At 42.7% G+C, this 18,637-nt stretch overlaps 1 protein-coding gene across 4 annotated transcripts in view; it reads right to left on the reverse strand.

The window, feature by feature from the left end:
• The window catches only part of USP15 (ubiquitin specific peptidase 15), a 69,534-nt gene that overhangs the window by 23,608 nt on the left and 27,289 nt on the right, over positions 1-18,637 (reverse strand). For 3 of the 4 annotated variants that reach the window (XM_071552318.1, XM_071552317.1, XM_071552320.1), the window contains 2 exons: positions 18,017-18,078; positions 2,386-2,469 (listed from right to left, as the gene is read on the reverse strand). In XM_071552318.1, coding sequence (XP_071408419.1) covers positions 2,386-2,469; positions 18,017-18,078 — 146 coding nt within the window. Of the gene's footprint in view, positions 1-1,261; positions 1,629-2,385; positions 2,470-18,016; positions 18,079-18,637 lie in introns of those variants that run through there. The other variant, XM_071552321.1, reaches the window with a different exon arrangement.

Raw genomic sequence — 18,637 nt, forward strand, 5'->3', positions numbered from 1 at the left:
CCTTGAACAGCTAGAGTTCTTGAAATGGTAAAAGGAGGGTTCCAAATGAGATTTTATTTTCTGTACATGTGTAAATTTTGAACTGCATGTGCTGTATCTGAAATCACTTATGTGTACAGTCTGTATCCTGCCTTTACACATCAGAGCAGCTTTCAGATGATGCTGATGAACACAGAGCACTTTCTGTGCAGCTGGAGTTCTGAGAAGTGTGGATTTTGAACACAGAAGACTGGAAAAGCATCACTGGCTTTGGAGAGGCCATGATTTGGCAATAAGAGTGCCATATACCGACAACAGGTGCTGCAAATAAATTTAAGTTGCAAGAATCAGCCCAGAAAATTAAAACTTTGGAGGACATACTGACCTCTACAATATTTGAACCATTGCCAAAGTGGTTTTGTGACCAGCCACTTTAAGAAACCTGTTATCAAGTTCCATCAGATTTAACCCAGAATGATATAATACAATTAAATACAGAGATACATCTTTCCATTTACCTTTTGAAGCCAAAAGTTTTTAATGGAACAGTATGTACTTTAAAGTACAAAGTGTATTAATGGATATGACTTCATCACAGAAAATGTATTCTGACAGAAGTACTGCTAAAGATTCTTCTGTATTATATGGCTTGTACTGAATTATTAATTTGTGATTTTAAAAATATTTATTTTAAACTCATGGCAATTGATTATTGCATTGCAAGGAAAACCATATGCTTCTGCATTGAATATGTCTCACCTAACATCCAGATGCACTGTATTGTGAGATATAAGAGAAAAATGGCTAGTACTTTGTAACATACAGAGTACAGGTACCTATTAGCTGACTTACATATGTTTAAGTTAAAGCACTTGAAAGGACTAATTTCTTATCAAATTTGAATTTTATGTTACTTCACTGTAAATATGTAAAATCACAAAAATCCAAACAATACCCTCTCCACAAAAAACAGCTCAAGAAATAAAATTAAAATCAGGTAAAGCAAGTGAACGAACTGTCTGTAAAAGCTGCAAGAGCTGGCAACAGGTTTCCTAAGTGTTTTCTAATAACTACAGCATCACTAGTGAGAAGCTAACATTAAAAAAGAAAAAAAAAGCAAGCCTTCATGACTTGATTTAAAAGGGTGCCCCCCTACAAAAAAGTAACTGCTAAGTTTTGGGCTTGGCATTACAATTGCCTTTGGGGGCTGGGGGAAGGAGAGGTTAGTTCTCAGCTGGAGGCTCAGCTCTGAGCAAGTAACTTTTCACACAATCATGGATACAATATTCTTTTTATTTATTACACATTGGCACAAAGTACAACAGACTGCAGTTAAATACATGGATTTCAACTGTTCAACAGTGAGAGCTGGGGCTACTCACAATTGGTAGAAGCACAAGTGACACTTCACCCCTTAGGAAAAATCACTTCTGTTAAGTGCAGTATTTAACTGGAAGATATTGTGTAAGATATTTAATACTTATGTCACCTTTTAGTATTAAATATTTTCATGTTTGGTCACAAAATGCATGTTTGGAAAAATATTAAAAATTTGAATGGATTATAACAATAGGGCTCTTCAACTTCCCCAAGCTTGCATTAAAGATGAGTGGTCTCTGGTTTCAAGCATTTGAAAGATGCTCCATTATCTGTTAAAGTGAAATAATTCCATGTTTTTCTATATTCACCAACTTTTTTACATTTGTGTACAACAAAAATAAGAATTCCCCCAAAATTACACACAAAAGTTGGCTCCTGAAATATCAAAGTTCTTCTCTTAAAGAGCTTTATCACATCACTATTAAACCTCTAATTTGGAATATAAAGGAGAAAACCTCTAAAAGTGAGAAGTCTTACTAAGCTTCTGCTCACTGTAACATTCAAGCACACTTAGACTCATCTCTATCAAATCTTCTGGCACTAAGAAACAGAAGATAAGTTGCGGGCTACATTACAGCTGAAACAATTCAGCTGCTGTGATTTCAAATCCATGTGTAATGTCACATATGCTGCTCTCATATCTGAGGAGCAATAAATACAGAAAACCTGTCCACCATAAGTGAAAGTAGTTTATACTTTTTTGTTATCCATTTAAATTCAGACAGTGTATTTCTAGAATGATAAAACTCTAAATGAAGTATTTATAATACATTTTCTTACAACACTTAACATTCTTTTTAGTGTCTTCCCTACTGAAGACTAAGAATTGCAAACATTTTTAATGTTTCATTTCCTGGTATCAGCTTTACAATACCTACACTGCAAAATAGTAAAAAGTAACAATTCACAAGCCAAACACTGCAAAGCAATTCAAAATCCTTAAGCTAGGAGTTATAAAACACCAAACTTTGTTACTGTCACACTAAGGTGATTAAGTTAAATAATGTTTTAAGGTATGTTGCTTACTTTCTGTTGTTCATGTTGTTATAATTATTTGATAGAGATGGAGAGATCTTTGGTAAAGGTGAAAAATTGGATGCACCTGGGGACCTTTAAAAATATGAAAATGATAGATTAGACAAAAATGCTGAGATACTAAAAACTATGAAAGAAAGCTAATAAATGAACAAAGCATATAAACAAGCATGGAAAAGAAATACTTTTCAGAAAGTGGGCAAAGCACTTAAAATACCCAGGACACGCAGCCCTCAGAATACATATTTTAAAACCTGAAATGCGTCACTGTACTTTAAACTTTCATAACTTGTTGAAGAAATAGAACTATTAAAAAACAAAAGAAATCACAGGCTACTGTGCTAAAAAATTTGTTTTCAATTTATAATATGACTGTAGGCATTTTGATCTTCTAAAACATCAAATGTAAAGTTCCTAATATGAAAATTCTATTAATTTTTCATTTCAACCTGAATCGATGTTGAGATACAGAAATGATTAATTTACATATTTCAAGGTCAGCTCAACAGCAGCGTATTGTTAAAATTTCAGGACATTATGGCCAACACTGATCAAGCTTTACAAATCTTTCCTGACAAAAGTAAAAGCATTATCACTCATCCCCATGGTTTAAGATTATTTTAAAATACAAAAATACTGATCATTTTCACAAAGACCCTCTGAATGTAAAAACCACAATATTTACAACTATCTTGCAGTGTATTTTTCTTTTTTTGGATCAAATCTTACAGGTAACCAAGGAAAAGACTAAATACTCAAAATAATTCATGTGCCTTGATGTTTGTGTGGGCCCTATGCAAGTTGAACTGACGAAGAGTTCCAGCTATCATTGAAAAGCTTTGAAATACATATATATATATATCTCACAATAATGGAAGAAATTCTGCACACTCAGGACTTTTAAAGCACCTTTTAAGAACTAAACTCTGCAAGGAGATAAACATTTTTATACAGGAAACTTTCACATTTATTTTCAACTTTCCATTAATAAACTTTTTCCAACAGAAAAGTTGCTGGGGGAGGGGAACATCAATCCATCCTACTCCTACCAATTTGATACTAGAGCTGGTAAGAGTTGTCCAGAGCCTGGAAACGGTTCACAGCCCAGTAGGAGTGAATCTGAAGTACAGCACAAAGAAATTCCAGCCACTGCAGCCAGTATGTCAACTCTGTAGATGGCCCACCTTAAATGCTTCTCTGCAAACACATGCAGCATGGGCAAAAAGCAACAGGAGTTAGAGACGTGCCAATGCCTGCAGTGCTATGACCTTACTGCCATCACTGGCAATAAGTGATGGGATGGCTACTATGGCTGCAGTGTTGGAATGAAAGGATACAGGCTCTTTAAGAAGGACAGGCAGGGGAGACAATGTGTAAGGATTAAAGGAAGGGCAGGGACAGGCGACTTCATAGTGCCAGTGTGCTACAGGTCAAACGAGGAGGTGATTTGTGACAGCCAACACTGCCAACTAAGGGCAAATCTTGCTGAACAAATGTGATGGCCTTTATGAAGGGGTTACAAGAGGTGGTGGATGAGAGAAGACTGACATCATCTACCTGGACTTCTGCAGAGAACTTACACTGTCTCACATGACATCCTTGTCTCTAAACTGGAGAGACATAGATTTGACAGATAAACCACTTGAAGAATAAAGAACTGGCTGGACAGTCACACTCCAGGAGTTGTGGTCAACAGCTCACTGTCCAAGTGGACACCAGTGGTGTCCCTCAGGCATTAGTGTTGGGATTGGTGCTTAACATTGCTGGCACCATGGGCAGTGGAATTAGTGCACCTTCATTAAGTTTGCTCATGACAGCAAGCTGTGTGGTGTGGTTGACATGCTGGAGGGAAGGGATACCACCCAGAACGACCTGGACAGACTTGAGAAGCATGTCTGTGCAAACCTCATGACATCTGACAATGACAAATGCAAGGTCCTGCACCTGGGACAGAGCAATCCTAAGTACAAGTACAGGTTGGACTGAGAGCAGTTCTGGGGAGAAAGAACTGGGGCTGTTGACTGATAAGAACCCCAACATGACCCACCATTGTGCACTTGCAGCACAGAAAGCCAACTGCATCCTGAGTTACATCAAAAGAAAAGTGACCATCAGGTCGAGGAAGGTGATTCTCCTCCTCTGCACAGCTACTCACCTGGAGTACTGTGCTCATCTCTGGGACCCTAACATAAGGACATGGACTTGTTGATGTGAGTCCAGAGTAGACCCACGAAATGACCAGAGGGCTGGAGCATTTCTCTTAAGAAGACAGGCTGAAAGTTGGGGCTGTTCAGCCTGGAGACAAGGCTCCAGGGAAACTTTAGAGCACCTTCCAGTACCTAAAGAGTTCTAGAAGAGAGCTGCAGAAGGACATTTTATAAGGGAATATAGTCATCCAGCCAGAGGGAATAGCTTTAAACTGAAAGAGAGTAGGTTTATATTAGATATTAGGAAGAAATTCTTCCCTGTGAGGGTGGTGAGGCACTGGAACAGGTTGCCTGGATGAACTGTGGATGCCCGATCCCTGGAAGTTTTTGGGGCCAGTTTGGATGGGGCTCTGAGCAATCTGGTGTGGTCAAAAGTGTCCTTGCCCATGGCAAGGCTAAGGTCCTTTCCACCCTAAACCATTCTGTGATTCTATGTATCATCATGTGAAGAACCTCTTGAGAGGTCTATCATCAAAGACTCTTATTCCAAGAAGCTGAGGCTAGAATTGGCCTAACATACAATTTTAAAGCAAGTTTTAGTATGTTTCACTTACTCCAGTTATACTATTCTCTTCTTACAAAATCCAACTAATTCAACTAATCACACTTCTTTGGGGGATTTGCTTGAAAGGTGGGTATTTCACCATTTGGCAATCAAAGAAAATTAATGTTCAGGCCATGTATTTGTTTTTCAACCGTGTATTAACTGATATTAATGAATATGTTTGTTAAACTAACTTGAAAATATCTGTTGAACACTACCAATGTTTGATGCTTACCCACAGGAGCTTAGACCACAAGTTATTATCCACCAGCAAATGGCAGTCCAGTTCTTGACTGGCTGACAAGTTCTGACAGGTCTTGCTTTTACAATTTAAGACATCTGTTATGGGTTCACCTAGGTGGGCCTAGATTTGGGCCCTGAAGTGTGGACTAGGCCGAAGCTGTCAGCTGACTTGAGCTGGGCTGAGCTAACAGCTGACCTCTTCTAGCCAGTAATTTTGTATTCCATACCACATTATGACATCATCTCCAGGGAAGTAGGAACCAGTGTGGGAGTGGTTAAGTCAGTCGCTTCTCAGCCTCCTCTTGGGAGGACGCACGATGCTGTCCCAGGGGGGATGGAGAGGACCAGGCCCACCACTGGCTCACGGGGTACCTCAGGAAAGTAAAATGCGTTGTTCTGGGTCTCTCCTTTCTGCTTGGGTTTGTCTCCCTGGGGAATAAGCTTCTTCTTAAGTAATGTGTAGTTAAGACAATAGCATTTGTGTGTTCGTTAAGAAGTTGAGGTGGGGAACTTGTTGTTGTAGACTTGTGTGAGTGTATATTTGTACTCTCTTCTAATTGTCTCTTTCTTTCTGTGAAAAATATATGTAGATTTAGTATAAATGCAGTTTGAAGTGTTTTTTTTTCTTTCCCCTCTCTTTTCCTCCCTTTCCGTGGTGTTAGGAGGGAGGCTTTTCTCTCTGTGCTTGGGGGGTTGGCAGTTGCTTATCTCAAACCAAGACAACATCAGAGTAAGTCCCCAGTTAGTTTTATTGTCCATAATTATCTTTGTTACAGGAAAGTCAGTAGAAAGGCACATCTATCTGTATATCATCTGCTTCAGGGAAAAAACCCTCAATCTTAAATCTCTTGGTTAAAGATTTCATTTAAGTAGACAAACACAGTTTTTCCTTTGAAAAATCCAGGGATATTTTTTCCTAAAAAACTTGGAAAAACAAGCATTATCTTATTTCAAAAACGAAAGCTAAGCACCTTTTACCCTTTTTTTTCTCCTCTTAAAAAACATTATGGGATCCAGCTCAGTAGCAGAAAAGAATAAAAAAAAGTCTTTAATGTTTTTCTAAGATAAAAAGTTTTGAACAAGAAAAAACAATGTGAAAGAACTTTCCATGTGCAAATGTTGTAAAAATGCATTGACTATGAAAAAGAGAAAAAAAAAGCTATGAATGTGTACAGACTCAGATTTTTGTATGGTGAAAAACGCCCCCCCCACCAACAATGTACTCCCTTTTACACGCAAAAATAGTTTTACAGTTAACTGCAGACCATCTGTAAATTAGGCAAAGTAGCCACCTATTTGACTAGGTCAATTTACTTCACAGTGAAGTCTAAAAAAAAGTATCAGAATTAAATGTTACTTCTATTACACACACAGATATAGATTGACAAATTAATTAAAAATCCTTAGTTTTTTACCATGTAAGAACATTTTTAAAGAATACAATGGATCAGTACATTTAAAACTTGTGTATCAAGTTTTCTTAGAAAAGCAGTAACAACACTTATGTAAACTAGAAGGAAATTACTAATTTATAGATTCTTGGTGTGTTTCTCTAAGTTGCTTTTATATTTGCATATAAACAGGTAAAAACTTAACAGAAAACTAACAGAAACCGTGTCCTAGTTCAGCAGGAGGGACCAGCTAACCCTGTGTGAGGGTGATCAAAGCTGTGTATTCTACCCCCTCTATTCATTCCCCAAGGTCAATGGGCCATTAGCAGCAGCTGCCCAGGGAGCCATTATCACCTTCACACCCAGCCTGAGGGGGGCGGAGCTGCTAATGGGCCATCAACAGCTCAACACCCCCTGGCTCCCACAGTTAATCACCCATTGTGTGAGTCCCCGCCCAGGGGGAGGGACTGAGAGCTCCCTGAGGGTACATAAGTGGTGGGTAAGAAGACCTCGGGAACCTCTTGTCGGATCCAGAGCAGCAGCAGGACCTTGACAGCAGGAGATCACCGCTCTCGCCCAGACCACAGCCCTCGCCTGCACCAACAGGTTTTTCTTTTCCTTTTACTCTGGACTTGGGGGAACCACAGGGGTCTCAGCACAAGGGCAAACAAACCCCCTTGGGTTTGTGCCCCAGGACACTGGGTTATACTGCTGGGGTTTTGTGAGTTGAAAGCAATTTCCCTTGTGTATCAGTGTTATTATTGTAATATTATTATTAATTTTAGCTCTGACTTATAATCTCTCTCGTGGTGAGTTCATTTCCCCTGCTGGTTCACCTTTAAACCAGCACATCTTTTGGCGCCCAACGTGGGGCCACGAGAGAGAAGTCAGAATTACAATTTCATTTTGTGTATTTGGATACAGAAACTCCCTGACTACCATGTTGCTTGATGTATTCATGTGGATGGTGTATCTGGGCCTGTTCATATTTCGACACATGGGGAACCATGTGCCTATTTTGATGCTCTCTTTAATACCAGGGAGAAGAATAAAAATTGCTTTATTAATATACTATGTTTATGTTGTTATAACGTCAGAAGCAATGAATTTCATTGTGAATGTATATTCAGTCTGGTGTGCCTGTCCTGGTTTGGGTTGTTACCTCTGGGGTCTCATTAAAAATAGCACCCAGACTGTGGGAAAAACAGGCGGAGATGGTTACTTCCACCTTTTCACCTCCGCTACAACAATCATTGAAAATATTGAGCTTCCTTTTGATGTTAGGGACAGCATAATCCTACTGTTAGTGCTGTTAGTGTTGCTTTGTCTCCTCTGTACTGTATACACCATGTTTAGGGTCAGAACTGGGCTTTCTAAGGAGACTTGCTGGAGGCCTGCCCTGGGAGCGGATGATGTTGAGTGGCATGGGAAGTGGGAAGATATGGGCCAGTATTTGGAGACCTTCTCTCCTCAAATGATCTGGAAATTCACCCCAGAACAACTGCAGGACCCTGCCAAAATGCTAAGCTATGTGAAAGGAAGATGCTCTGGTAGTCCCAGAGATGTGCAGCTCACAGCAACCTGCTGGGCCCTGGCCACTGCCTACCGCACACTGCTTGGTGTGGTACAGCATCATCAGGAGGAGGAGAAAAGGAGCAAATCCACAGGCACCATGTCCACCCAAACCACGGCTGAGCCAGAGAGGAAGAAAGATACATCAACCAGCAGCATGTCCACCCAGACCACGACTGAGCCAGAGAGGAAGAGAGATACATCAACCAGCACCATGTCCACCCAGACCACGACTGAGCCAGAGAGGAAGAGAGATACATCAACCAGCACCATGTCCACCCAGACCACGACTGAGCCAGAGAGGAAGAGAGATACATCAACCAGCACCATGTCCACCCAGACCACGACTGAGCCAGAGAGGAAGAGAGATACATCAACCAGCACCATGTCCACCCAGACCACGACTGAGCCAGAGAGGAAGAGAGATACATCAACCAGCACCATGTCCACCCAGACCACGACTGAGCCAGAGAGGAAGAGAGATACATCAACCAGCACCATGTCCACCCAGACCACGACTGAGCCAGAGAGGAAGAGAGATACATCAACCAGCACCATGTCCACCCAGACCACGACTGAGCCAGAGAGGAAGAGAGATACATCAACCAGCACCATGTCCACCCAGACCACGACTGAGCCAGAGAGGAAGAGAGATACATCAACCAGCACCATGTCCACCCAGACCACGACTGAGCCAGAGAGGAAGAGAGATACATCAACCAGCACCATGTCCACCCAGACCATGGAGGAGCCAGAGAGGAAGAGAGATACATCAACCAGCACCATGTCCACCCAGACCATGGAGGAGCCAGAAGGACAACAGAAACCGATAGCAGTTGCCCCTGTCCAGAAAAGAAAATCAAAGACCAAATCAGTTCGTATAGCGCATGACGAGGAAGAGTCAGGACCTTCATCTCAAGCAGAAGAAATGGAGCCAGAAATAATCACCCGGTCCCTATCCCTGGGAGAGCTGCGTGAGCTCCGGAGAGAGTTCACACGACAGGCAAATGAGTCCATCTTGACCTGGCTACTTCGAATCTGGGATGCTGCAGCCAATGATACAATTCTAGATGGGAGTGAGGCAAGGCAGCTGGGATTCCTTTCTCGAGATGTTGTCATTGATCAGGGCATTGGAAAGAGACAGGAAACTCTCAGCCTCTGGCGGCGACTGTTGTCTAGCGTGAGGGAGAGATATCTTTGTAAGGAGGACTTCCACGTACAGCAAGGACAGTGGAACACGATGGAACAAGGTATCCGGTGCTTAAGGGAATTAGCCGTACTGGAGATAATCTTTTCAGAGGATGAGAGATTCCCTAAAAGTCCAGATGGTGTCCAGTGCACATCCCAGATGTGGTTAAAATTTGCACGACTTGGGCCAGAAATGTATTCTCGCTACCTTGCAACATTGCAGTGGAGAGAGGGAGAAGACAAGGTGGGTGCACTGGTCAGCAAACTCAGGATTTATGAAGACACTGTCACTGCTCCATTACGAGCCCACGTCTCAGCTGTGGAAACAAAACTGGCTGAACTGGAAGAGAAGATTAAGGAAGGACTCTTTCATATCTCTCCAGAACAAACGAGAGTCTCTGCCATCAGAAGCAGGTGTCTTCCAGCTAAGGAGAAAGGGTACACTCCATGCGGCAATCTGTGGTTTTACCTCCATGAGCATGGAGAAGATATGAGGAAGTGGGATGGGAAACCCACCTCTTCCTTAGCAGCTCGGGTACATGAATTGCAAAGAGGCACAACTAACACAGGGAATTCTTCAAGGTTGAAGGCTGTTCCGGTCTCTCGTGGGCAAAGCTCCAGACAGTATAGGAATGATGATGTTATGCCTGATCCTCTTGAAGGAACCTCCCAGTCATATTCACAGGGAGAGCGCAGTGAATACCATGACCAGAACTAGGGGGGCCCTGCCTCTAGCCAGGTAGAGGAGAGGGACAATCGGGTTTATTGGACTGTGTGGATTCGGTGGCCTGGCTCATCAGACCCACAGAAATACAAAGCTTTAGTGGACCCTAGTGCACAATGCACGTTGATGCCATCAGGATACGTCGGGGCAGAATCCATCTCTATTTCTGGGGTGACAGGGGGATCCCAACAGCTGACTGTACTGGAAGCTGAAGTCAGCTTGACTGGGAAGGAATGGCATAGACACCTCATTGTGACTGGTCCAGAAGCCCCATGTATCCTTGGCATAGACTACCTGAGGAATGGATATTTCAAAGACCCAAAGGGACTGCGTTGGGCCTTTGGCATAGCTGCTGTGGAGACAGAGGAAATCAGACAGCTGAGCACCTTGCCTGGCCTCTCAGAGGACCCTTCTGCTGTGGGACTGCTGAAGGTTGAAGAACAACTGGTACTGCTGGCCACAGCCACAGTGCACCGTCGGCAATACCGCACTGACCGAGACTCTGTGACCCCCATACACAAGATGATTCGTGAGCTGGAGAGCCAAGGGGTGGTCAGCAAGACTCACTCACCCTTTAATAGCCCCATATGGCCAGTACGAAAGTCCAGTGGAGAGTGGAGGCTGACGGTGGATTACCATGGTCTCAATGAGGTCACACCCCCCCCGAGTGCCGCTGTGCCGGACATGTTGGAGCTTCAGTATGAGCTAGAGTCCAAGGCAGCCAAGTGGTATGCCACCATCGACATTGCCAATGCCTTTTTCTCCATTCCGTTGGCAGTAGAGTGCAGGCCACAGTTCGCTTTCACCTGGAAGGGGGTGCAGTACACCTGGAATCGACTGCCCCAGGGGTGGAAACACAGTCCCACCATTTGCTATGGACTGATCCAGACTGCATTGGAAAAGGGTGAGGCTCCAGAACATCTACAGTACATCGATGACATCATTGTATGGGGCAACACAGCAGGGGAGATTTTTGAGAAAGGAAAGAAGATAATCCAGATTCTCCTAAGAGCTGGTTTTGCCATTAAATGAAGTAAGGTCAAGGGACCTGCTCAGGAAATTCAGTTCCTAGGAGTGAAGTGGCAAGACGGGCGTCGTCAGATTCCAACAGAGGTGATCAACAAAATAGCAGCTATGTCCCCACCGACCAGCAAGAAGGAAACTCAGGCTTTCCTAGGTGCCGTGGGCTTTTGGAGGATGCATATCCCTGAGTACAGTCAGATTGTAAGCCCTCTCTACCTTGTGACACGGAAGAAAAATGATTTCCAGTGGGGCCCCGAACAACAACAAGCCTTTGAGCAGATTAAACAGGAGATTACCCATGCAGTAGCCCTTGGGCCAGTCAGGACAGGACAGGATGTGAAGAATGTGCTCTACACTGCAGCCGGGGAGAATGGCCCATCCTGGAGCCTCTGGCAGAAAGTACCTGGGGAGACTCGAGGACGACCGCTGGGATTCTGGAGTCGGGGATACAAAGGATCTGAGGCCAGCTACACCCCAACAGAGAAAGAGATCCTGGTAGCTTATGAAGGAGTTCGAGCCGCCTCAGAAGTGATTGGCACTGAGGCACAGCTCATCCTGGCACCCCGACTACCAGTGTTGGGATGGATGTTCAAAGGAAAAGCTCCTTCTACCCATCATGCCACTGATGCCACATGGAGTAAGTGGATCGCTCTGATCACGCAGCGAACCCGGATAGGGAATCCTAATCGCCCTGGGATTTTGGAAATCATCACCAACTGGCCGGAAGGTGAGAGTTTTGGATTGTCCTCCGAAGAAGAAGAGGAGCAGGTGACACGAGCTGAGGAGGCCCCACCATATAACCAGCTACCAGAAGAGGAGAAGCGATATGCTCTCTTCATAGATGGCTCTTGCCGCATTGTAGGGACAAGCCGGAAATGGAAAGCAGCTGTATGGAGTCCTACACGTCGAGTTGCAGAAGCGACTGAAGGACAAGGTGGATCAAGTCAGGTTGCAGAGCTGAAAGCTGTTCAGCTGGCTTTGGATATCGCGGAACGAGAGAAGTGGCCAACACTCTACCTTTACACTGACTTGTGGATGGTGGCCAATGCTCTGTGGGGATGGCTGGAGCGTTGGAGAAAGGCCGGCTGGCAGCGCAAAGGGAAACCCATCTGGGCGGCTGAGATGTGGCAGGACATCGCTGCCCGGGTAGAGAAGCTGAGTGTGAAGGTCCGTCACGTAGATGCTCATGTACCCAAGAGCCGGGCTAATGAGGAGCATCGTAACAACGAGCAGGTGGATCGAGCTGCCAGGATTGAAGTCTCTCAGGTAGATCTGGATTGGCAGCATAAAGGTGAATTGTTTCTAGCCCGATGGGCCCATGATGCCTCTGGTCATCAGGGCAGAGATGCAACATACAGATGGGCTCGTGACCGAGGGGTGGATCTAACCATGGACAGTGTCTCACAGGTTATCCATAACTGTGACACATGTGCTGCCATCAAGCAGGCCAAGCGGGTGAAGCCTCTATGGTATGGTGGACGGTGGTCGAAATACAGGTATGGGGAAGCCTGGCAAGTTGACTACATCGCACTTCCCCAAACACGCCAAGGCAAGCGCTACGTGCTGACCATGGTAGAGGCAACCACTGGATGGCTGGAGACATACCCCGTATCTCACGCCACTGCCCGGAATACCATCCTGGGCCTTGAGAAACAAGTCCTGTGGAGACACGGCACCCCAGAGAGAATAGAGTCTGACAACGGCACTCACTTCAAGAACAGCCTCATAGATACCTGGGCCAGAGAGCACGGCATTGAGTGGGTGTATCATATCCCCTACCATGCTCCAGCTGCCGGGAAAGTTGAGCGATGTAATGGACTGCTGAAAACAACCTTGAAGGCGTTGGGTGGGGGAACTTTCAAACACTGGGAGCTGCATTTGGCAAAGGCCACCTGGTTGGTCAACACCCGGGGCTCCATCAATCGAGCTGGCCCTGCCCAATCAGAACTCTTGAATACTGTAGATAAAGTCCCTGTGGTCCATATGAGAGGTATGTTAGGAAAGACTGTTTGGGTGAGTCCCACCTCAAACAAAGGCAAACCCATCCGAGGGATTGTCTTTGCTCAAGGACCTGGTTGCACTTGGTGGGTAATGCAAAAAGATGGAGAAACACGTTGTGTACCACAAGGGGACCTAATTTTGAGTGAGAAGAGTTTGTAATGTTTCATTGTATATATGTGTATATATATGTATGTATAGGTAAAAAGGGGATTAATTTGGGAATGACTAGATGGAGTAGAATAAGGGGTGGATAATGTCCTAGTTCAGCAGGAGGGACCAGCTAACCCTGTGTGAGGGTGATCAAAGCTGTGTATTCTACCCTCTCTATTCATTCCCCAAGGTCAATGGGCCATTAGCAGCAGCTGCCCAGGGAGCCATTATCACCTTCACACCCAGCCTGAGGGGGGCGGAGCTGCTAATGGGCCATCAACAGCTCAACACCCCCTGGCTCCCACAGTTAATCACCCATTGTGTGAGTCCCCGCCCAGGGGGAGGGACTGAGAGCTCCCTGAGGGTACATAAGTGGTGGGTAAGAAGATCTCGGGAACCTCTTGTCGGATCCAGAGCAGCAGCAGGACCTTGACAGCAGGAGATCACCGCTCTCGCCCAGACCACAGCCCTCGCCTGCACCAACAGGTTTTTCTTTTCCTTTTACTCTGGACTTGGGGGAACCACAGGGGTCTCAGCACAAGGGCAAACAAACCCCCTTGGGTTTGTGCCCCAGGACACTGGGTTATACTGCTGGGGTTTTGTGAGTTGAAAGCAATTTCCCTTGTGTGTCAGTGTTGTTATTGTAATATTATTATTAAATTTTAGCTCTGACTTATAATCTCTCTCGTGGTGAGTTCATTTCCCCTGCTGGTTCACCTTTAAACCAGCACACCTGGCTATTCATTTGCTTATTCATGAAATGTCCAAACTTAAGTTCCTTGCTTCTCCTTATCTCAAGTTTTAGAATCACAGATTAGCTGAAAGATTTTAGTTGTTACACAGTTTTTCCTGAACATAAGTGACTTGATTTTGTAGTATGTTTGCTTAAATTACTTGAACGACAACCCTAGATATAAAGGAAATCTTAGTTTAAATCATCTTGTCAATAGTAAACCATTTAAATAGGATTGGTTGTTTTTTGTCTGTGGCATAGTTTCACACAGAAGGAGACAGCTACCCACAGACAAGTTAATATCCCAAAATTTTCTGCAAAACTGCCCATTAAGGCTAAGTAATACTTGTTTTGGGAGCAGATGACATTAAAGACACTTCCGGAGAAGTCAGTATGAGCTCTAGAAAAAGTTTCATAGGAGCCCATCTTCCTGAAAAACAAACATCCCAGTAGCTTCTATCAACAACCTCTCAGAAAGCCAAAAATCCAGCCATTCCTAAACCCTGTGAACTGTTTAAGTATGTACATCACATTCAGATACTTCCAGACAAAAAAAACCCCAAACTCATAAACATTTCAAGCAGCATTAAAATATGAGACAATAGTAGATACTATGTAGAATTTTTACAGGGGATGTTGCTGTTAGTTCCAAAATTCAGAAGTCAGAACAATATACATAAAACAAAATGTAAATACTGACAAGCTTGTGCACAGCAGGGTCTCTGCTCCTATATAAAAAGGATCTCAAACTTGAAATCACGCCTTCTTAGTTTCTTCAGGAGAGACAGTTATGATGATACTCAATCTTTTCTCTTGTACTAATTCATTTAATTCTTAAGAGAAACAGAATTATCATTTTCAAAAGTGTTCTTTCCTATACTGAAGTGAGGCCCCAGTCTGGCCCCTCTCAAAGTATATATGTTCTTTTCTTGCAGGAGGAAAAGATGCTCACACCTTTAACATGTTTCCCATAACAAACTGTCAGGACTCATCACCTGCAGTAGGAATACAGAAAAATTGCTAAAAGAAGCAATCCATACTACAATTGCTGTTGTGATTCTCATAACAAGAGGCATGGAAAATGTGCAGAACATCTTCCCACCTTGCTATTTCTCATTTTCAACTGTAACAGTATAGGTTCTGCTGCCATGCAGACAGACCTCAACAGGCTGGAAAAATGACCAAACAGGAATCTAATGAAGTGTGTAAAAAGGAAAGGCAAAGGCCTGCACCTCAGGAGGAATAACCCAGGAAGCAGCACACAGAGAGGGGGTGGGTGTGGGGGCAGGCGACTGAATGGAAGCAGCTTGGCAGGGGATGACCTGGGGGCTGCTGGACAAAAAGCTGAACAGGAGCCAGCAGGGTGTTCCTGGGCCAACCACCTTGGTCCACTGTGCTACACTGGGAAAAGCATTGCCAGTAGGTCAAGGGAGGTGATCCTGAGGTGTTGGGTTCACTTGTGGGCTCCCCAGTATCTGAGAGATCAGGACATTCTGATGCAAGTCCAGCGAGAGGCCACAAAGGTGATCCAGGATTGCTGCACCTGACCCATGGGGACAGGCTGAGACCTGGGGCTGCTCAGCCTGGAGAAGTTCCTCTTCCTAAGCAAGAGAAAGCTCTACAGCAATTTCATCAATATGCATAAATACCCAGGGGGAGGGAATGAAGAAGATGGAGCAAGATCCTTCTCAGTGGTGCCTACTGAAAGAAGAACAGGCAATGGGCACAAACTGAAGCACAGGCAATTGCTTTCAAATGTAAGAAATTCTGTTTTAAAATAGGGGCTATCAAACAGCAGAATAGGTTTTCCAGGAAGGCTGTAGAGCCTCCATCCTTGGAGATGCTCAAGACCTTAGTGGTCAAAGTCCGAAGCAACCTGCTCTAGATGACCCTTGCTTCAGCAAGTGGGTTGGACCAGAGTAACTGCAGAGATGCCTTCCAACCTCACCTATTTTGTGATTTTGTGGAAGAGCTCAGCTCATGGTCTGAAATGAACCTGCCTTTTCAAGGATTGTAAAATTTCATTACTTTCCAATATTCTGTATTTTGACATTTCTAAATATGGCCTTTTATTCCATGGCATCACAATTTATGTTTCTGATTTGTACTCTCCAAAAGGATGCACTACAAAGAGGTTGTCTCATCAGGAACTGGTGTGAGCCAGTGCATGACCAACGACAGGGCCGTAGGAAGGGATGTGGGTATAAGCTATTTGTGTTGACAAACTAATACTCCAAATGTCTCTCGCACAGAAAACTCCAAAGGAAGTGTTTATTATTTCTACCTCTTCAAACGTTATTAGATTGTTCATAAAGTTTTAATTAAAAGTAAAAACTTGTCCCCATTACGGCCTGTTGACAGCTGCCATTTGATTCCACCACATTTTGCAAACCCTCCAATATTTACAGGGATTTGAATACCAAATTTGAATCTTTCTGATAGCTGCCATATTTCAAAACCACATCCCAACTTTGCAGTAGAACTATTCATTCTCATTTGCTTGTTTTCTTACAGCCTCCCCCAACAACAGCATTTCCAATTACCATTCTACTTGTTGCCAAATGAAACATTTTTCAGGAGATATTCTTTAATTTATATACTGCTTCTGAATGCTTTCCATGAAGTGGAAAAGAAGCTTGTCAGAATAAAAGCAAGTACCATCATCAGAATATCTTCCCACCAAAACTTCCAAAGTTCTTTTAACCTTCAAAATCTGAATTTAAAATTTGACTAAGAATTTAAATTTCTACTAGGTGCTTTTTGAGGTCAGAGATTAGACTTTAAGTACATAGCATCCCATTCTTTCTACTGTTCCACATTCCCAATTCCTAGTGCTATAACATCTTGCTAAGCAAGATTAAACTGTTCATACTAAACTGAAATCGAACTCAGACTTCATTAATAAAGGTGCTTGAGATAAAATACCAAAGACAAAAAATCTCGGTCCTTCAAGTGATAAGCAATGATACTATGAAAAATGTTTTAAAACAACAGTGACACTTAATTACATGAATGAATAATCCCAAAAGGAATAAAATGAACTTAAAAGAACTTCTTATCAAAGATATATTCAAGAACTAGACAACAAAGGAAAAAAACACAGTTAAATATTTGTAAGGCTGAGATCATGTTAAATTACAAGTAATCAGTTCCAAGTGTTCTTCAAAACCAAAAAAACACAGATTTTGATTCTGGAAACAATATTTTAAAAAGTTTATCTGTCTAAATGAGGAAAAACACACAAGTCTTTCTACTCATTTGCTATTATCAAGGTGCTGTTGATAATAGCCGTAGGAAGAGCAGAAAAGAAAAACAACATCATACTGTGTAATTGATGACAGCCCAACAAAGAACAAACACAACATGATGGTAATGTAGGCTGCAATTTTCATAAGCTTTAGGTGTAAATATTGTGCTCTGGAGACAAAAGGAACAAGCTGTCCATGAGAACATTTACATATAAGAAAAACACTGATAAAATACATATATCTGTGTTCACTTAACAGATAACACTATATGCTTTGAAACAGAAATTTAAATAAAATAAGCTAAGTTTTACAGCTTTCTATTATGGATTTTTTTCCTGTTTTAAAGCAGAATAACATATATTATTGGTTGAAATCAACAAAATTAAGCAATCTATATGCAGGAATTCACATCATTGTATTCTACAATGCACAGCACTTACAACAAATGTATTTGTCCTATTTTCAACTCAAACATCTGAAGGATGATTTTCAAAATAAAATGCCACTTTTTAAATAGGGGGGTTTTAATATATAAAGCAAAATAACATTTAAAACAGTTAAGCAATAGTGAATAACATGACTGGAATCCATAACTTACTTAGGAGTTGAAGGACCTCTTGGCCATGTTCCATCCTCATTCTTCTGTTCTATCACCAGGACCTACCACAAAAAGTGTCATAAGAAAACTGAAATAAAGTAGATTGTTCCTTCTTCCATCTTTTTAATGGATTTGCTGACATGTGATTTGAGGCAGAAAAGACTTGATGTTTAAATTACTATCCACTGACATTCAAGAGCATTCCATTCAATTACATTGTACCTTTCTCCACTTTTCACTTCCCACATCTTAATTTGTGCAACTTTGGGCAAGGCACTTAATATTGCTATTCCTTTACAATCCCTGGATAAAATGGCAAGCCACTTACCTCCCACAGAGGTCAGAAGATGACCTGCAATGCTTAAACAGCACCTATGAATCTACAGAAATCACACGTCCATACAACAGGCCTCTTAAGGAAGGGATATTCCTGAAGGAATTTTGCCTCACGCAGACCAATAGGGAAAAAACCTCAAACCACCCAAACAAAATTATTTTCTGTCTTGACAGTCTTAAAATCCTATCTATCTGGTTACTTCTGTGTATTTTACACAAGTATTTATCTAATACTATTTTCTCAATGAGACAGTTGGTTAATGGAATTAATTTGATTCAAGTTGT

The sequence above is a fragment of the Pithys albifrons genome, chromosome 3 (genome assembly GCF_047495875.1).
Source record: "Pithys albifrons albifrons isolate INPA30051 chromosome 3, PitAlb_v1, whole genome shotgun sequence".
NCBI lineage: Eukaryota > Metazoa > Chordata > Aves > Passeriformes > Thamnophilidae > Pithys > Pithys albifrons.